The following is a 22041-nucleotide window of genomic DNA, read 5'->3' as shown; positions in this document are numbered from 1 at the left end:
AGGATGAAAGAAAAACAGCAGCTGTTTTGAAAGTTGCCAATAAGAATATGAGGAAATAGTTTTAAAATAAAAAAAAAAAACAGAATGGCAGTATCGCAAGGAAATGTATAGTAATGGATGCTAATGATGGTTTACTATCAGCCAAGTTGGAGATAAATGACTACTTGAGGATAAATGAGCTTATTATTTTTTGTATTTAGTGGAGACCAAACTCCTAAGAAATGTTGATCTACAGTTGGGAAACAATAGATACACCCTCTGGAGAAGAGACAGCGGAAATAGAGATGGTGGACGGATAATGGCTGTGACAAGTGACTTGAAAGGTGAAAGAAGCAATCCACCTGAAAATTAAAACTAAATGGTAGAATTGAAGAGACTTCATGGTGGAATATCACCACTCAAGACAAGAGCTTGGAATGAAGCTGAATATTAAGAAATGTTATTGGACACAACTCTTCTTCTAAAGAAAACTGTTGAACAAAGTACAATTTCTTAATGGAGGTTTTAATTGCATCAAGGTTAATTAGGAGGAATAGGAAGCAAGTGGCAAGGCAGGTTCCTGGGGAAATACCCTGTTAAGCCAATGGAAAACACAATGACCCAGTGGGTAAAGGTAAACAATGACATTCCCACAAGATTAGATCTGCTACAAACCAAAGAGCCAGATATCAACTCCTTGAATTACCTTGGCCCCATAGGAGAAAGGTGACCATGTAACAATTGAATTTCAGCTGGAGGATGAAGAAATAGAACCAAGGAATGAATCACACAGGCAAGGAGGAAGACTCAATTTTAGGAAAGTAGATTATCTAGGTTTAAGAAAAAAACAAATTCTTTGAAGGAGCAAACTAGGAGGAATTAATGAATACCATGGGAATAATAAGGAAATAGGAAATCTTTCTTGACATCTACAACCTGGGAATGAACAAACATGTGCCAAAGACTAGTGGAAAAAGCAAAAACTGGACTGGTTCAATAAAAAGATTGCAAAAAAGGCCAGGGAGGTGGCTTTGGAAAAACAGAGGAAGAGAAAACAATAAAACAAGAGCTTACAAACAAGCTAGAGATGACTATACAAGAATATGCAGAAAGTAATTTTGATAGAGGTGTAGTAGATAAATGCAAAGATGAACCAAAAATGTTTTACATGTTTATAAACGATAGAGACACAGGTAAGTAATCACCAACTTAATAGCAAGTGGTGAGGGCTTTGAGGAATCCTCAGCTCAGGCAGAAATAATGAACTGAATACTTCCAATTGGTCTTCAAAAAAAGAGAGAACCAGGGGTGTAAAAATCAGTTTTAGAAGATAAAAATGTAGAAGTGAGGGAAGTGCTCAATCTTTTGGGATCACTGGATGTGACAAAACCTTCAGGACCTGACGGGACCTCAAACTGGATATGTAAGGAATGTAGGGAACAACCGCTGTATAAGATTCAAAGAATGTTCGATGACAGAAGATTGATTGGAAAAGGGCAAATGTGGTACCAATTCACAAAGGTGAAAGTAAGGAGACACTACTGAATTATAGGTTATCACTTAACAGTACAAGAGTGAAATTATGTGAAAGGATTGTGAAAGATTGATGGACCAAATATCTGACAGTTTGGCTTCAGATCTGGAAGGCCATGTGTGTTGAGCCTTTTAAGCTTTTACTCGAGAATGGTTGATGCACTGCAAGAGAGAGAGAAGTGGGTGGAATATGTGCACCTCAGCCTAGAAAAGGCTTTTAATAAAGTACCACCTCACAGTTGATTTATGTGGGAATTGGAGCACACTAGAGGACTGAGAGGCAGACAAATCAAATGGATGAAAGACTTTTTGAAGGGAAAATACACAAAAAACAATGATTGATGATGATGATGATTTGGTTTAATGTTGTGAACTCCTCCAATCAGGAGGCTAGGACAGTGCTCCTCACTGAGGACTTTGTAGTGTGGAATTTTATCAACCATGCCCTTAGTTCAACTCACCGGTAGCAGGGTTCAAACTGCCGTCACCTCGACCTCCACCACAAATAGTGATGCTCTAACCAACTTGGCCACGAGTAAAGGATTGAATATCAAGATGGAGAGCAGTCACAAGTAGTTTTTCACAAGCTTCAATGCTTACATCAATAATGTTTCTTAGTTATGTCATTGACATAATAGAGGGTACAGCAATCTAGGCCAATATGTTTGCAGGTTCATATGTATTTACCTAATTGCATTTACCTAGTTGTATTTTGCAATGGGAAGGGGAGCTACACTCGTGGTGTCCCGCCTTTATATCTCGCAGTGTCTAGTTTGCTCTTAAACTCATGAATGGTTTTTGCAACACTATGTCCTTCTCCAGTTTGTTCCAAGCGTCTACCACTCTATGTGGAAAACTGTTTTTATTCAGATCTCTTCTGTAGCTATGTTTTTTTTATTTTCTTTCCATGTCCTCTTGTGCTTCTCCTGTCCCAGTGATGCAAAAATCATGCAGAGTGAAAAACTAGGACTGTAGACTATTGCAAAAGCATTTAGACACAATTTTTCCATAGAGATAAGAATGGAAAACGAAGCTCAATACCAAAAAGATACAAATTACTGGAAATGGGCAATAGCAGCAAAAGGTCATCCATAAACTACTCCTTGAGAAATGAACCCATTACAAAAGCAAAAGAGGAGGAAGATTTGGGAGTGCTGATAAAATACAGCCTGTCATGTGACAGACATATCAGCAGGATTATGGGAGAGATGTACAGACTACTGCAGAAGATGAGTGGCTTTTCACTATATGGATGAAAAGATTATGAAAAAACTCATCAAAACCCTAATCTGCCCAAGCCTGGACTATGCATCAATGGTATGGTCCCCACACAGAGTGAAGGATATAAGCAAGATCAAGTGAATACAAAGGGCAGTAACCAAACTGGTCCCTAGACTGGCAGGTAAACCATACAAGGAGAGACTAAAAGCACTGGGTCTATCAACTTTGAAAGATTAAAGAGAAAGAGGTGATATGATATCATTATTCAGTTCATGAGAGGGACCTGATTGCATTGACAGAAGACATCTCTTGATTAAAGGTGGGAGAGCTTTAAGACGTCATGGGAATAAATTAAGAATACATGCCTAAAGGGTGTGAAGAAGTAAAGTTTGCTATATAGATGCATAAACACTTGGAATAACTAAGAAGATGATACAGCCTAAGCTGGAACAATGCATGAATTAAAATCCAGATATAACAATTAGAAATCATGGATATAGATTAAGTTGAACCTGTACTGTACATGAATTTGAGGCTAGGTATGATCAATTGGAGAGTAGGAGACAGACAGTACCCAATGAGCATTGCTCCTTTTCTGCATACTATAATCAGATAAATTATTTAAACACATACACACACACACACATATATGTAACCATATATATATATTAATATACATTATAGATACACATATACTGTACATATATGTTGCATGTTTTGCTTATGTTAATTCTTCTGCTACTATCCCTTTTTCTTTCCACAGACTTCATAGACTGCCCCACTCTTGATTCCTGTAATGAGATAGGCGGCAGCTGCATGAACATGAACATTAGGCAGTGTCCACCTAAGAGCATCCCCTTGCCAAAGTTCTGTGGCCACCATGCCTGTGATTGCTGTGTTCCTGAAGGTAATTTTGACACCTAGTCAGTGATGGATTTTATGGAAGATTTTTACCCTCTCTGATGTCAACACTATCTCCTTGCTAACATGTCAGCAGTTGCAGGAGAGTAGCCAGATTGATTTCAACTTGTACCTCTCTTTACCAGACTAACACAATCCTCTTCTCTTGACAGATAACTACAAGTGTATACAATTAGATAAATGCAGAAGATCTGGAGGTATTTGCAAAATCAAGCATAGCAGAGGCTGTCCACATGGTATATGGAATGACAACCTGTGCCATGATCAGTTCTGTCTTTGCAGCTGTTGTATCCCTATTCTGATCCACCCCAATGCCTAAACCAGAGGTGGCACTGCATCACATATGGTTTTACAAACATTATTAGGTATTTGTTATATATTTCTGCTTGTGATTTTTGATTATCAATAGTGATCAATAGACTGTAGTGTGCTCTCAGATTAAAACTTTTTTAGATCACTTTCTAAATTCTTTAGTATTTGCCAGAATCAGTCCTCAGTGGCATCACTACACTTAGGGCATTATTCATGATAATTCAATTCCACTACTGTCAAGTATGATGCGGGTTACAAGGATTGATGAAGTGAAAAATGAGGAAGTCAGGAGAGTGAGGGTAGAAAGGGAGCTGGCAGATAGGGCTGACAAAAGATTACTAGAGTGGTTTGGGCACATGGAAAAAATGAGTGAGGAAAGATCAACAACAACAAAAATAAATGCAGAAAGCAGAGGTGGATGGAATGAAGTTGAGGGAAAGACCAAAAGTGTGATGGAGGAATGGGGTGAAGGGGGCTTTGACGAAGAATGGAATATCTGTTGAACAGGGAAGGGACAGGGCAAAGGATGGGTGTGAGTGAAGAATGATTGTGATTGATGGACAAAGATTCACTCTCATCTTTATTTTCCACATGGGGAGACAAGGAGGGAGGGTCACTATACAAAAGATTCAGCTGACCCTGCTAGGGATGTGCTGCCTTGCTGCACTGCATCTGAGAAGACAAGTACATGGTTGGTGGGAGGTAGAGGCCTTCATAGAATAGTGATTATCTCAGCTGAATAGAATGTCCAGGCATTAAAAGGGCACCATGTTCAAAAAGTAATGGTAATTACTGATGCACTTGTAATAACCAGTACTTCTAACCTTGGGGACAATGTTGTACCACAAAAGTGGAGTCACAGAGGCAGTGAAAAATAAATAAATAAGTAAATAAGAAATAAGGATAGTAGAAGGGATAGCAAACGTTAAAAGTGATCAGCATTCTCCTTTGAGTGGAGGTTTAGTCTCTGTCCATAAAAGAATTCTGCACAATTCTGGTCAATAGGGGTCACTAAACTCCCTAAAGTACTGACTGCATAAAATCTGTATTCAATAACCCATTACAGTATTTACCTAGTTGCATTTTGCGGGAAGGGGAGCTAGGCTCGTGGTGTCTCCTGTTTGAATGATCTGGCACTAGACAAAATAAACCCCTCCCCAACAGATTTGTCTTTGGGAACAATATGAGACCAGTGAGGTACTTAGTAAAGGAAATTTAAGGAGGGTAGCTTAATGGAGGGATACTACAACTCAAGTACTCAGCATTCTTTTTTTGAGTGTAAAATCCCTGAAGGGTATGGTGTATAATTTTTGGTATTTTTATGAAAGCATCAACTAGGTGGAATGATAGGCAGTATTATTGATTTTTAATGGATAACATCTATTAAACAATATTTTGGACACAAGAGTTTAAATGGTATTCATTAAACATTAATTTGAACACATACCAAAAGTGAAGATCTATTCAATTTAATTAGCTTTCTCATTAATGCCATGAATCTCACCCACCTGTTTCAAATGTGAGAAATAACCTTTGTGGTAACACTTTTGCCCAATTACCCAACTCATAGAATGTTACACGAGTTTGTAACAATTCTGACAGATTTCTTTGTTTCTCTCTCTTTCAGGTCACCTACCAGGACGTCAGCATCTGAGACTTGGATTCAGCTTGATGCATATATACATATCTACAAACTTTACCAAAATATAGTGTTACCTCATCCCTCAGTTCTAATCACTGACGTAATATTTTTCTGGTGTTTGATCAAACATTTTGGTGTTTTATGATTTTTTGTTTTATTTGACCAAATGACAAGACATCTTGTCATCGGAGTTGAATGGGTTAAAACTTCAAACTATACACATTGCACTCTCTATACAGGAAGTTTATTTCATTCATTTACTACACGGTTGGCAAAGTTGTTTCTACGCACTTTCAAATTAAATCTACTTCCTGACAGTTTGAGACCATTATTTTTTCTCTGATTTGCATTCATTGTGAAAACTTCATCACTTTTGATGTTGTCAATTCCCTTTAGAATCTTAAAGACCTGTCTCAAGTCTCCTCTGAGTCTACACTTTTTAGTGTGACAAATAGTTTTCTGTAAGATCTTGACAACGATATGTGATTCATACATATGACTGTTCATCAACACAGAGATCTCTAAAATTATAGGGAAGGCTAACCATATCATTTGGTAAAGTTTAATAAGAATGGCACCATAATCTACAGCATATAAATACCACTTTTCTGCTCTTCCTCTTTGTTATGCAATGTCCATAAGAATAATCAAGCTCCCTGCAACTAAGAGGGACAAGTCATATCCAAATGTGTCAGAGCTGTTTTGCTTTGCCACACTCATCTGACCATCCTTGTCTACATTTTTATGAGTTTGTTACACATTCCACTACAATATAATCAGTGAAATATACTTCTATATATCTTAGTATTTCCTGCTAATAAAACAGGTGGTGGGAACTAAATCCACACCCTAATCTAATACAACACTTATTTCCATGTTTGTTAACTTAAGCACATTTGACATTTTCCTGCAAGTGACTGCCATTTGTCATCAAATATCTGTCATCACAGGTCATAATCCAAAGCTTATGTCAAGTGTACTTACAGTCAGCAGGACAAGGTTACCTTAAAGTTGTACCATGGGAAATGCCTAATATGGACATGACCTCACTGTGTAAAAATACAAAGAAAAATGTTAAATACAATGTTTGACATAATGCACTGTTTTAATTACCTCACAGTGTTGCAGAACAGCACAACAAATCTCTTAAACATGGGACTAACAACAGGTACCTCCAAGTTGTGGTCCTGAGGCATACATCAGATTTGTGCATCTTCATAACCTATCAACATCCATGTGAAGGTGTCCTAAGGGTTGAAACTCTGCCCCCACCCCACCTTACTGGGCCAGGATCTCTATCATCTCCATATTTCCTCCAATTTTCCTCATAGAGCTGACAACTGGCAACTGCTCCCCTCCTATTCCTACTATAAGCCAGGGACACTGAAACAATCCCAAACTTATACAGTATAGACAACTGTCTAATGCTTCTTCCCAGAGATCTGTGAGAAGGCCTGGGGATTTGTCAGGCACTGTGGGGCTATGGTTTGGCAGTCCATGAAAACTGAGATAACAGTAAGAAGAAAACTGCAGTGGTATGAAAATGTCACAAGATCAGACGGCCTGGCCAAGACAGTCCTCCAAGTTACAGTGGAAGGAAAGAGAAGGCAAGACAGACAAAAAGAAATGGGTGGACATCAAGGGGTGGGCAAGAAGCACCTTTGCCATCACATAAGGCCAAGCAACACACTGATAGGTGTGGAGGGAAGTGACCAGAAGTGCGACGACCCAGGTAGTGTTTCAATCATCAAGCCAGTTACGGGACTTGTAAGTCGTAGCTGGTTATACATTTTTGACAAAATCACTATTTTGTGATCTAACACATTTTGTGTTCAGAATACAGTATTTTGGCCTCTGCTAAATTCAAATTGGTACCTGTGGTAACCGCGTTTCTTGTACACTTTGACAACCTGACAGAAGGAACTAGTTACATGAATATGACAGCACACGGTTCATTTATTCAATTGTTGTCTCGAGTTTCACCAAGTGGAAAGCTCACAGCCCCACAGTGGCTGGCAACAGTCTTCAGAACCTCCCACAAATCTCTCTGAGAAGTAACTTCACATTATCGTCTGTTGTATCAGCGTGGGACTGTTTCTATATAACCGACTGAAAGTTGTAGGAAGAGGAGAGCAGTCACCAGGTGTCAGCTCTACATATGTGAGGTGTCAGTCTTTGTCGTATTAGAGGATATTTCAGCCCCCAGATGATAGGAGAGGAGAAAAGCAGCAGCTAGTTGCCTGACCCATTTATGAAAAAAACATGAAGGAAATTATATTGAAGGTAAGAGTGTAAACATTGTGACGAATGTGGATAGGAGGTAAAGGGAACACAGGCTGAGAGAAATACTTTTATTCCTGACTAGTTTCGCCTGAGTGGCTTCTTCAGAGGAATAGAGTTTGAAGTCAAGTTGGTCAATATATATATGGCACAAATGAGGAACATGGTAATGTGTCGGGTTGGTCCCACCGACAGATGGCGTCGAGTGGGGGACCAACCTGACACATTACCATGTTCCTCTGTTGTGCCATATATATATTGACCAACTTGACTTCAAACTCTATTCCGCTGAAGAAGTCACTCAGGCAAAACTAGTCAGGAATGAAAGTATTTCCCTCAGCCCGTGTTCCCTTTACCTCCTATCCACATTAAAGGTAAGATCATTTCAATCCAATACTGGAACCAAGTGCCAACATCTCTGGGTTGCATCTTCTGGTGAAGATTGTTATTGTTTGGTGGTGGCAGCCTTGGTTGTCACCCCTTACTTTTCTGAAAGGCAAGGGTATTAATGGGATCTGACAGTGCTGGGAAAAAGATTCTGTCATCCATCTCATGGGGCTACCACAAGCAGTACCCACTGTTGGTCCCTCCATAGCAAAGGCCACAGAAGTGACCCACTAACACAAACATGGCTTAGGACAAAAGAAATGCAGGGTCATGTGATCCAACATATTTTTATTGGCAAATTTTGTTTCCTCCTTTGTCTGAACACCATTGCAAAAAATGGAGTTAAAGACAACTTGTCATCCTTTTATGAAACAGGCTAAAAATAATGATTACATTTGCAAAGAATGCAACTTGTACCATTTCTGTTCAGTATAGGAACACTACTATATGTGAGAGCATTTGCTAACTACTGCAGCATCTGTAACATCCAAAATAAAAATACATTAAATTCACTAGGACAAGGCATTTATCAAGATCTCGAAAAAAGAAATGTCTATATCTTCCATACCAAGAGCACTTGTGATAGCTATGTTAAGTATCAAACTACTACATGATAGAGATAATTTATTTTATATTGTACTAGGACACGAGGCAAATCAAACTGCTTGTAAGTTATTCATTATGCATCAGATCTTCTTTTTCTCTTAGCTACCATACATACAGAACAGTGTGTTCTAATCTTTCTCTCTTATTAGTTCAATCTTGGTGGTCTATGCCAGGGATGGGCAACCTTTGTAAGTGTAGGTGCCAAAATCAGCTGAATCTTTGATACAAAATTTTCTCACATGCCAACAGAGTAAAATTATAGGCCCCCCTCACTTTACCTCCTAGAGCCCCAATCTGCCACCCAGCACAGCATGCAATTACCAATGATAACATAAATGTTGGAAATTTATTAGATATATTTTCAAGTTGACCTCTGGGTTTTGCATGCTGAAAAAAGTCGTTAGCATGCTAAGTTTCACACACGTGCCAAGGGTTGCCTACCCCTGGTCTACACTGTTTCCAAAAGAAAAGTGCTTTTGGATCTATTTAAGTGCAGCCAGTCAACATTCTTAAGTCTTTATTATGTATTGTTTTAGGTTGTCTGTTTTCTTATTAGATTTGATGCTATGGAAGAACATTAAAGTGTAGTTCTTGCTAGTTGCTTATACAAAGATGAATGTATATATCATGATAATTATGTCAAGCATGCACATAAGCAATAATCTTTACACAGGCTCAATAAGTACCAAAAATACACATACATACATACATATATCAAAGGCTTTTTCCCCTTTACAAGGGAGGTAGCCAAAACAAAGGCATAAAATCCATTCCCACCCATTCCATCTCTACATACTCTACTCCCATTCACCCCCTCCCTCCCTCCCACTTATCTTGGCTCCTCCTGGATGACAGACAGACCATCCCTGTATCTCGTCCACTGCCCTGGGTCAGAAGCAGTGTTGCAAGACATAGCACATCCACAGCAAGGCAGCTTCATGAAATCAGCAACACATCCCCTCATGCAGAAAAAGAGAAGATGGGGAGAAATCCCTTTGGGCTGTGTCAAATTATTTTTCACACATACTCCCTCACCCCCCATCCCCCCACCCACTCCATTTCATGCATCACAGCATTATCCATACACAACCATCCTCCAGTCACCCCTATCATCTGTCTTCTCCCATCCTTCCTCAACAGACATTCCCCTTTTTCCCAATGTTCCTTTTACCCTCATCCATCCATCTCATTCTTGGTCACCCCTCATGTTCACTCCTTCTGCCTCTGCCTTCCACACCTCTTTTACTAATCTTTCTTCATTCATTCTTTCCATGTGTCCAAACTATCCCAATAATATTTCATCAATCCTATCTCCCAGCTCCCTTTCCATCCCCGTTCTCCTCCTTGCCTCGTTTCTCACTCTATCCAACCTTGTAACCCCTACCATATTTCTCAGGCACCTCATCTCAAACACATTCAAACCCCTCCTCTCTTGTGTTCCATGTTTCTACCCCATACAGTGCTGTCAGCACAATCACTCCCTCATACAATCTCCTCTTAGCATCCACTCCCAAATGTCTATTTCTCATTACACTTTTTAATCCCCCAATCTACATTCTACCTCCACCTCCACTCCTCCCTTTCCTGCCACCCATGTATCTAAAACTATCCACTTCCTCTAGACACTCCCAGTCTGCTAACACTTTCTCCTCTTGTACATCTCATTACCTTAGTTTTTACCCACATCTATCTTCAATTTCCTTCTGCACACTTTCCCAAACTCTGTCACTAACTTCCTCAATCCCTCCTCTGATCCTGCCACATGTGCAATGTCCTCAGCAAACAACAACTGGCTTATCTCCCACTTTTCTTCATTTTCTTTAACCATCTCCAATCCCCAAACCATTATCCTTGCATTTACCTCTCATACCACCCCATCCATGTATAAATCAAACAGCCAAGGCAACATTACACATACCTGGCAAAGTCCCACCTTTACCTTAAACCACTCCCTCTCTCCATTCTTGATTCTAACACAGGCTCTACTATTCTCATAAAAACTCTTGACTGCTCTTAAAACTTTCCTCTTGTTCCATATATCTGCAATACCTCCCACAGTACCTTCCTGTCTACCCTGTCATAAGCCTTTTTCAAATCCATAAAGGCCCAAAAAACATCCACACCTGTTCCTATAGCTTTCTCACATATCTGTCTTACCACAAAGATCTGATCCATGCAACCCCTACCTGTCCTAAACCCACACTGTTTCTCACCAATTACTCCCTCTGTTCCTCTCCTAATCCTCTCAATCAAAACCATCCCATGAGCCTTCCCAACTACACTTAATAAACTGATCCCTTTGAAACCACTACACTCACATTTGTCCCCTTTTTCCGTGTAAAGTGGAACTATACAGGCACTCCTCCAGTCCTCCGGCACTCTACCCTCTCTTAAACAAACATTAAATAACCTCACCAGTCAGTCCAACACTGTACCTCCTTTTTTTAGACATTCTGCATGACGCCCATCCAACCCAGGTGCCTTATCTGTTCTCATCATCTTAACAACTTCCTTCACTTCATCTTTCCTTATTTATCCTCCATTCTCCTCACTCATTAGTCATTTTCTTAGTACTTCCCACTGCAACTACCTTTCCTTCACTATCCTCCTTCACATTAAGCAACTCCCAAAAATACTCTTCCCATCTTCCTCTCACTGCCTTCTCTTCCATTATCATCTCCATTTGCACCTTTTACCTTTTCTTCTCTACTTGATTCGCCTCCTCTTCCTCTCTTAATTTCTTTCCAAAACATCTTTTTATTACTTTCAAAATTTTCTGTCATACTCTTACCCCATTTCACATCTGCTCTCCTCTTTGCCCCCATTATCTTATGCTTTTGGGATAGATTTAAATGAGTGCATAGAGGATTTAGGGAGAAATATCAATGTAATAGTACTGGGAGACCTTAATGCTAAGGTAGGAAATGAACATGTAGACAGAGTGACTGGGAAGTATGGAGTTCCAACAAAAAATCATAGTGGCAAGTTGATGGTGGAGATGTGTCTAGAAAGAGAGCTGATGATAGCAAATACAGTGTTTGGGAAGAAAGTCAAGCATAAGTACACATGGGAGAGGGTGGTGGATGGTAGGGTGGTAGATAGGGTGTTAATGGACTATACAGAGGCAACCAGGAGAATAATAGGAAGAGTTATGGATGTACATGTTCTAAGGGGAGCTGGGGAATATCAGATAATTTTTTGGTGGAAGGTAAGTTGAGAATGGAGGATAGATGGAGAAAGAGGAAAAGGGCAGAAGGTAGGGAGTCACAAGGTGTGCAAAGATGGTGTGTGGAACGAGGACAGGAGGAAATAGAAGGAAGGGTAGTGAGTGGTGGGATGAAGAAGCAAAGAAGGTTGTAGAAAAGAAGAAGTGAGCATTCACAGATTGGCTACAAAATAGGGCAAATTATATGAGAGGTACAAAGAAAAGAAAAGAGAAGCAAAGCATAAGATAAAGGAGGCAAAGAGGAGCGAAGATATGAAAAAATACACAGGATAAATCCTCACAGCAATGTCCATTACATGAATCTTATAAGAACTTTTCAATGGAGTATGCTTCATAAGTTTCTTTACATTGATGTTGGGTATCCAAGGAGCAGTAGCACCTCAAGTGAACCAATCAATCCTTTACTTGAGTTCTCTTTATCAAGAAATCCACAGTTTCTAGGGAACCAGCTACGGCTACCAATTGCACATGCAGGTCACCTGCAGAAGAGGCACCCATGGTCCATATGTTCAGATGGTGGCACCAAATCAGAATCCCCACAGTCACAGAGTGGACCCAGCCAATGATCACTATCAAAATTAACCAACTTCCTCTCAATACACCTATTACCAAACTTCACAAATTTTACAAAGTACATCACCATCATGAAAGAACTGACAGTCATCAAATTCATACATCAAAACAGATACTCCTTTGTTCTTCTTAAGTTCAACTGCAAAGAAAGAGCTTCACTTCCAATGACACAAAATGACTGGACTGAAATATACTTTGCTCTGACTAGTGTCCTTTATCAAATGTGGCTAAGTGGGCAAGGCAACATCTCCCAGGGTAAGGATACGACCTCATGCATGCAATTACAGCAACTATCGTTTGTCACTCCTGCTTCGTAAAGCCCCAGAAACAATATATTCCGGACAAGTGTATTCAAATTTATTTGGTTTTTAGCATTTCACACAATCAAAATAGGTCCTGTGAATGTATTCATATTTGTTTGGACTTTTGCATTCTTTATAATTAAAACAGGTCCTTCATGTGTCTATGATACCTTCATATAAGATGTGCCTTTAAAGCATACACATTAGACACACAGAGTACAATACCATCATACACTAAGACTAAAAATTTTACGCACAGGGTGTGAAATATCTTACATTTATGAGGTCCACAGCAAAAAATTCTGCTTTACACTTGAAGTACTAGTTTAGGCGTACAGTATGTATACTTACTGTTGAATCCTTCACTCACAGATATTACAGATACACTTACTAATCACAAATCTAGTATGAACGTGTTTCCTTTTTTGTGCTCCTCTTGTGCTCCTTCCTGAGCTTGGAACTACTTCACCCACCAGGCAGGCTCTGGACCATTTGCATCATATCAATGTTTCTGTGTCTTCTTCTTCTTCTTCTTCACAAAAGACTGAAACCCTTACAGAAATCTGAGTTAGCAGAAAAACAAAAAATTAAGGATGCATTTCATCCTATGCTTTTTGCCATGAACCCCAGATACAAATTTTTCTTGCTATACTATACGGCCATAACCAAGGAGACCATTGCTATCTATTTTCTTAACTCGGATAAACCCATATATACCAAACCCTCCAGTTCGGGAAGAACCTCCAGTTGAAAAATATAACATACGTCTAAATTGGCTCACTTAGGTATACCTCAGGAGGCAAGAACCTACCTACAATATAATTACTGAATAAGAGTGCAAAATCTTAACATGAATTTAAATCAGCTTACTCATATCTATCATCCAATGTAATAAAACCATAACAATGAAATAAACCTCATTAAGTATATTCTGTGTTGTATTAAAACCACAAAATCCTCTGGAGTTGTCAAAGAATAAAAAATAAACAGAATAATAAAAAGTAAATGATATATACATATCTAATGATATGAAGGCTTATGATGCAAAAAATGTAAAGTTAATATACAATTGTACATATGTAACAATAAAAATTTCTTGGATCCTATGCAAATAAAAACATTCATAAGTAATATATTATACATACATGCATGTGTACACATACATATGCAAATACATGTTTATATATACATGTACACGTGTACTATATATTTAAAAAAAAATTCTTTGTCAGGAGGCACCGTCCCATCCCTCTCCAAGAGAGGGAGATTTAGGAGAAACAGAATACATACACATATATATACATATGTGTATGTGCACATGTGTGTGTGTGTGTGTGTGTGTGTATTTACCTAGTTGTATTATAAGGGAAGGGAGCTATGCTCATGGTGACCTGTCTTTGTATCATTAAGCATCAAGTTTTTTCTTAAAATCTTGAATTTTGTGTGTGTGTGTGTGTGTGTGTGTGTGTGTGTGTGTGTGTGTGTGTGTGTGTGTGTGTGTGTGTGTGTGTGTGTGTGTGTGTGTGTGTGTGTGTGTACAGTACAGTCTTGGTGGTCCACTGCAGGACTACATGTCTAACCCTATATGGATGATGCAGCCCTCATAACTTACCATGGTGGTAGTGAATGAAGTCTGACTCCAGCACAATAAATTTGACCACACCAATTAATTGTGAGCACTGTAATGCAACACTGCTAGATTGCACCTTCGACATCAGCCATTGCAGAGACAGTTTGGTACTGACTCCTACTCTCAAACATTCCAATACACCGACTCCTGTATAACATGTGTACACAAATATGTAAAATGACGATAAACAGAAAGCTGAAAATATAAGGTAACCAAAGACTGCACCAATGTAGTCCTGAGCTCTTTGGATTCTACAACCATCTCTCAGTGTTGACCTCTGGCTGTTGCAATCAATCTGCACATCCATGTCAATTAATGCATACCATTGATGGCCACATTTTATCCCAGCATACCAGGCATATCATTTTCCTTATTGCCTTGCTTCTCGAAGAACATGAAGTCCTGAAAAGAAAAAAAAATAATATTAAATGTATGAATACAATGTTATGATATGTTTATAAAATAATTCATTAATGCCAAGGATCAAATCACAGAGAGGATCACAGTGGAATGCTGAGCCACTCATTAATTTTCATAATTCTTAGTATCTCATGTACCACACCTAAAAGACCCACCCCCCTTTTTTCCTCATAGTCCTGTGGTAAAGATAATGCTGCCAGCATGTATGTCACATGTATGTCACAAAAAAACAACTAAATCAAGTTCTGACTCAACCCCATTACATATACTAACGGCTTTTTCCTCCTTACAAGGGAGATAGCCAAAGTCACAAAGACATATATCTATCCACTCCTGCCCATTTCATCCCCACATACTCCACTCCCATTCACCATCCCTCCCTCCCTCCCTCCCTCCCTCATATCTTGGCTCCTCCCAGATGATGGGGCATCCCTGCATCTTGTCCACTGCCTTTGGTCAGATGCAATGCAGTAAGACACAGGACATCCACAGCAGCAATTGGCTGCTTCATTTAATTAGCGACCCCCTCTCCTTCCCCTCATGCAGAAAAAGAAAAGACAAGGAGAAATCACTTCTGGCTGTGTCAAAATATCATTCACACGAAAAGGTTTCTTCTATCTGATAATGGTGATGAGGGTCATTTTTCTGGATTTAATGGGTATGAAAGAAGACTCTTTAGTAGAGTTATAGACATAGAAAGGAACATCTCGAGAAATAGGAATGAATTGTGGTGGGAAACTGTCTATGGAAGACAAAGACCTAAACAAGTGAGTGACTTGAAAAAGTAAACACAGAAATAATGAGTTAAGTGCACTAGAAAAGAACTGGCAGAGTTAAAACATGCCTTTCATGATTCTGTTAATGGACAATAGATCTCCTCTTTCTCTTCTTTGTTCCAGGGTTGGTAGTTCCAGTTTAAACAGTCTTTGTTTGTATGTCAATTTGGAGAGTGTTGTGGCCATCTTTGTTGTTGCCACTCTTTGGATTCTTTCTAAGTTCTTTATATTCTTTTTTGTACTGGGTGTCCACAGTGTTGCAGCATACTCCAATCTTTGTCTTATTAGTCTAATATTTTCTACCATTACTTCATCCAAGTAATTCAAAGTCACCTTTATTGATCTTAGTAAATTGTAGGTTTCTCCAACTATTTTGTTTATATGCTTGTCTGGGGACACGCCTTTGGTGATAATTACTCCTAGGTCCTTTTTGGAGCTTTATTTCCTTTGTACCAATTTTATATAGTCCTGATATTCTTTTTTTTTTTTTTTTTACTTTTTTGAAACTCTATTATACTACATTTCTTAATGTTAGTTCACTTCCCACTTTTGGCTCCATTCCCACACTTTGTCCAGGTCTCTCTGTAGTGATTCAGTCTTTTTCTGTATTTACTTTCTTTAGTAGTTTTGCATCGTCTACAAAGAAGTTTATATAACATTCTACACCTTCATCCATGTCATTTATATATATATATATATATATATATATATATATATATATATATATATATATATATATATATATATATATATATGAGAGAGAATGTGGGTGGGGAAGGGCAAACGAAGATGTGTTGAGAATAGAGTTTATTGCCCTAACGTAGCGACCAACTTGGTCTTCTTCAGACGACTACAGCATTACAGACAGATCACAATTCTTATATTCGTAGCGAGAGGGAACCCGCCAAGGTATGAGCGGAAGGGTCATGTTTTCCCTTTGGCTAACGATTTAATTATTAGGACACTTGCTGCTTTCGAGAGGCATTTAAATCCGTCTCTGTCGTTGTTGTTCTTGTTGGTGGCGATATGTGCAGCTTCCACAGTTTTTCTCACATATCGCCACCAACAAGAACAACAACAACACAGATGGATTTTTAGATTGGGTCAGGTCAGGTTAGGTCATGTTAGGTTAGGTTAGGTTAGGTTAGGTTTCAGATTAATATTCATTTCTTACCTCTCTTAACCCATTAAACTCCGATGATGACAAGATTCCTTGTCATTTGGTCAAATAAAACAAAAAATCATAATAAAACAACAAAATGTTTGATGATCAAACAGCACCAGAAAAATATGACGTCAGTCCTCCTCGCTTCGCTCGCAGCGAAGCGAGGAGGACTGACGACGTCATATTTTTCTGGTGTTTGTCCTCGCTTCGCTGCGAGCGAAGCGAGGAGGACTGACGACGTCATATTTTTCTGGTGCTGTTTGATCATCAAACATTTTGGTGTTTTATGATTTTTTGTTTTATTTGACCAAATGACAAGACATCTTGTCATCATCGGAGTTTAATGGGTTAAGGGAGGTAAGAAATGAATATTAATCTGAAACCTAACCTAACCTAACCTAACCTAACATGACCTAACCTGACCTGACCTGACCCAATGTAAAAATTCTGCATGTCGTCAAATGGAAAAGACCCGGGTAACCAAAATGTCTTCTTTTGGGTTCTTACTACACAACCTCCTCACAGTGCCCTAGGTCACTCACTGTCCACCCACCCTCCTCACTTCCTAAAACACTGCATTCCAACATGGCCTCCTTCCTCTGGAAAGATATTCCTTGCACTTGACATGACTGTATCCAGCTAATCACTACCTTCGTCTTTGTTTCCATATGGTTATTTCATGATTCTTGGTTGGACTGTTTGCTCTTAAACAAACGGACGCATTTGAACGGAAAACTAGGTCTCTTGATTGATGTCCTTCAACCACGTAGCCCGTTCTAGTCGTTTCCCGTGACCTTGGGTCCTTTTCCTACCTACCTACAACTAAGATGTCCTCTCTGCATATTCTGTCCACTTTTTTTTTTTTTTTTTTTATCTGAACACCACAATCACGTTTCATTTTTTCTTTTTTTTTGTACTTATGCGTTTTCTTTGCTAGGTTGGGTACCAAGTTTGCTGTTGTTCTTTGTATTATTTTGATTTTGTTTATATCTTTTGTCTCGTGTGGAGACAACATCATTGCTGCATATTCCTATCTGGGACGGATAAACTTCCCATTTTTTTTTTTTTTTATATAAAAAACTTATCATATATCCGTCAACAACAAGCGCACACAGACACACAGACACACACACACACACACACACACACACACACACACACACACACACACACACGCGCGCGCGCGCGCGCGGGCACTCGGTGGCGTGGTTGGTAGAGTCTCCGACTGTCATTACGGCGGTCCAGGTTCGAATCCTGCCCAGGGCTGAAATAATTTCGGTATCGCTGCGCTCCGAGTCGCTACTCCAACTCTAGTGGGCGGGGAGTTCGGGGTGTGTGTGCGTGTAAGGTCACAGCATTACCCATAGATCGGTCCATATGTTTTGAGCTCTCTTCCGGGAGGGCAACAGCTGTCAATCACGAGTCCAACACGTGATCCTTTTGGATTACGAGTAAATATTCGTCTAGATACGCGTGTTACACGTTTTCGATTTTGCGCGCCGTAAAAGACTAGAAATGTACGCTATTTTTCAAATTGTACGCACGTTGCTGCAGTTTCGCCTCCCACTGACATGGTTTGCCATCAAACTCTACGGGGAATCAACTCCATTATCTATTTGCGAGATAATGTCATGCAACGGCCATAAGAACGCGTAGATTGATTAATGCCTCAACACATATATCTATGGGAGATCTATTCAGTCGCCTACTTAAACCTTTCTTATATATATATATATATATATATATATATATATATATATATATATATATATATATATATATATATATATATATATATATATATATATTACATACTTATATAACTCTCCCACTTGTGTACATATTACCGAATGCGCTATCGTGGCAGGGTTGAGTTGAGTATAAATATAAGAAATTGTTCTCAATTTGTTTCCCTCTTGATAGCGCAGTGGGTTAAGTCATTGTACATTTGTCTCCAAATATGCTTTCGTAGAGCTCCTTATTTGTCTCGAGATCGTATTTGCAGGGAATTAAAATGGAAAAAGTTAATGTGGTTAAGATGTATATACATATATATATATATATATATATATATATATATGTGTGTGTGTGTGTGTGTGTGTGTGTGTGTGTGTGTGTGTGTGTGTGTGTGTGTGTGTGTGTGTGTGTGTGTGTGTGTGTGTGTGTGTGTCTGTGTGTGTGTGTGTGATTCACCTTGGTCTTTGGATCACGTGTTGGACTCGTGATCGACAGCTATTTTCCTCCAGGAAGAGAGCTCAGAGCTCGAACGACCGATCTATGGGTAATGCTTTGACCTTACACGCACACACACACACCCAACTCCCCGCCCACGAGTTGGAGTAACGACTCGAAGCGCAGCGATACTGAAATTATTTTCAGCCCTGGGCAGGATTCGAACCCGGACCGCTGTAGTGACAGTTTGGGACTCTACCAACTCCACCACCGAGTCATGTGTGCGCGCGCGCACGCGCGCATGCAGGTAGAATTGCACTGAAATTTTCAATATATGAATCACCTCCAGCGGACGGAAATTTCCCTCTACATCTCCCGCCCAAACTGTTCTCCGAGAAATATTAATTGATTAATACTGGCCACCTGCCCGCCCGCCCATCTCCCGGAACACGCGACTGACTGCACGCTAGCTAGCTATCATTATATTGCTTCGCTGCCTAAATGATCACTTTTTATTGGGTTATTTCTTTATGATAACAATAATATTTACAGAAAATAATCAAATATGGGTACCCACCAAGAAGACAGAAAAAAAAAAAAAAAACGCGCGACGATCTTATAAGAACGCCAGCCACAACAAAACGGAGACAAACTCGTTTAGTCCCCTTAGACGCTGATTGGCTGACGTATAAAGTGGGCGGAGTCATGCAAGTCGAAATCCGTGATGAACGATACATTGAGACTTAACGTAATACATCGCTCAGACGCTGACTGACATAATCAGGAAAGTAGCCGACCCGAACGTGACGCAACATTCTGCAACGTCATCGCATATTTTTTATAACTCTGTGAAAGATGCCCACGGTATTTTTGTCACGTTTTGAAGAATAACAAAATAATAATAATAATAATAATAATAATAATAATAATAATAATAATAATAATAATAATAATAATAATTATTAGCTCTACTAGAAATGAAGTAAATATAATCAATAGTAAGGACAGAGACGAGGGCGAGTTATCGACGACAGAAAAGTTTCTAAAGACCACAGTGTACTTTCTCAAACAATTGGAAAGTCGCAGTCGACGTTGCAGACGACTTCACTGTGACCACGCAAGTGGCCTAGCCAATAAAGACAGCAACTGCTAAATGAATACAAGAAATCAAATATTATAAATCTAAATTATAGGAATTAAAAATTCCCCCGTAAAATAAATAATAATAACAACAGCAGCACTACTGTTTTAAATGACAAAAACATTTAGTTTGTTCACAATTTACAATACCATAGTTCTGTACATATTCGATATTAGACACCTGAATAAAAAATAAAAAAAATACTACAAACCTTTACGCATTTGTCCAAACCTGCATTCGCCCGCACCATATACCAACCGTGTGATTCACCTTGGTCTCTGGATCACGTGTTGGACTCGTGATCGACAGCTATTTCCCTCCTGGAAGAGAGCTCTGAGCTCATGACTGATCTATGGGTAATGCTGTGACCTTACACGCACACACACGTTCCCAACTCCCCGCCCACGGAGTTTGAGTAACAACTCACAGCGCAGCGATACTGAAATTATTTCAGCCCTGGGCGGGATTCGAACCCGGACCTCCGTAGTGGCAGCCGGGAACGAGGTGTGTGTGTGTGTGTGTGTGTGTGTGTGTGTGTGTGTGTGTGTGTGTGTGTGTGTGTGTGTGTGTGTGTGTGTGTGTGTGTGTGACGACTATTGAGTAGTTATTGTTGACAGTAGCCAACAACGGAGATACATATAATGACAAAATAAAAATGCACTTATACTTAGATTTAAAGAAAACGTATAAGCCGTCAGTGCTTCAAAGAAAATGAAATTAGCAGCTATGGCTTTAGAGGATTAAATATACAACTTCCTCTCACACTTTTCATTCAAGTGAGTTTTTATGTTGGTCGTATGTTATTACGAGGTGCAGCCCCAATAATAACAAAATATTATTATATCTATCTGAAGAAAATTTCTATATTTAGCTGGACCATCGCTCCACTCTCCTCCTCCTCCTCCTCCTCCTCCTCCTCCTCCACCCTGGCCCACCAGACCACTATCTACATTGCTCTGCATGTGTGAATGCAAAGTTAAGATCAAGTATGATAGAAGAAGAATGGAAAATAAACAAAATGAAAAGATGGACGGGCGCGTTGCGTTCTGTACGTCATCACGCCCCTTCTCCTCCCTCCCTCCCCTCTTCCTCTCCGTCCTCCTCCTCCTCCTCCTCCTTCCCTCACCTCCCTCCTTCCTTTCATTCTTCCTCCCTCCCTCCCTCCCTCCTTCTCCCTCCCTCCCTCCCTCCCTCCTGCCCATCATCCTCTTCCTTCTACTCCTCCCCTCCCTCTCGTACCGTCTCCCCCTACCTCTCCGTCCTCCTTCCCTCCCTCCCTCCTCCTCCTCCCTCTCTTCTTCCTCCTTTCTTATTCCTTTCCTCCCTCCCGCTAATTCTCTTCTTCCTCCTCCTCCTCTTCCTTCCTCCCGCCGCCCTTCCTCTTACCTCTATCTTTCCTCTTCTCCCCTCCTTCCTCCTCCTCTCCCTCCTCTTCGTCCCCCCCTCCCGCCCCTTCTCCCCCTCCCTCCCTCGTACCTCTCTCCCCTCCCTCCCTCCCTCCCTCCCACTCCATCTCCTCCTCCCTCACTTCTTCCACTCCCTCCTCCTCCTCCTCCCTCACTTCTTCCACTCCCTCCTCCTCCTCCTCCTCATCATCATCATCATCATGATCATCCCTCCCCCCTTCCTCCTCCTCCTTCTCTCTCCCTCTCCCAGCTCTTCCTCCTCCTCCTCCTTCCCTCCTTCCTCTCCTCCTCCCTCTCTCCCGCCCGCCCTTTCACCTCCTCCTTCCTTCCTTCCTTCCTTCCCTCCCTC

The 22041-nt window shown here is 40.0% G+C and overlaps 1 protein-coding gene across 2 annotated transcripts in view; it reads left to right on the top strand.

Annotated features, from left to right (window-relative positions):
- The window catches only part of LOC143031990 (uncharacterized), a 19928-nt gene extending 11956 nt beyond the window's left edge, over positions 1 to 7972 (top strand). Inside the window, exons 8-10 of one of the 2 annotated variants that reach the window (XM_076196413.1) lie at positions 3497 to 3640; positions 3807 to 4019; positions 5594 to 7972. In XM_076196413.1, the coding sequence (XP_076052528.1) occupies positions 3497 to 3640; positions 3807 to 3973 (311 nt within the window). In that variant the 3' untranslated portion in view covers positions 3974 to 4019; positions 5594 to 7972. The remainder of the gene's footprint in view (positions 1 to 3496; positions 3641 to 3806; positions 4020 to 5593) is intronic. The other variant, XM_076196414.1, reaches the window with a different exon arrangement.
- Positions 7973 to 22041: the final 14069 nt, after the last annotated feature.

This window comes from Oratosquilla oratoria, chromosome 12 (assembly GCF_046742065.1).
Source record: "Oratosquilla oratoria isolate Oo_2021 chromosome 12, ASM4674206v1, whole genome shotgun sequence".
NCBI lineage: Eukaryota > Metazoa > Arthropoda > Malacostraca > Stomatopoda > Squillidae > Oratosquilla > Oratosquilla oratoria.
The sequence above is the reverse complement of the archived record's forward strand: the minus strand, read 5'-3'. Positions and strand labels throughout refer to the sequence as shown.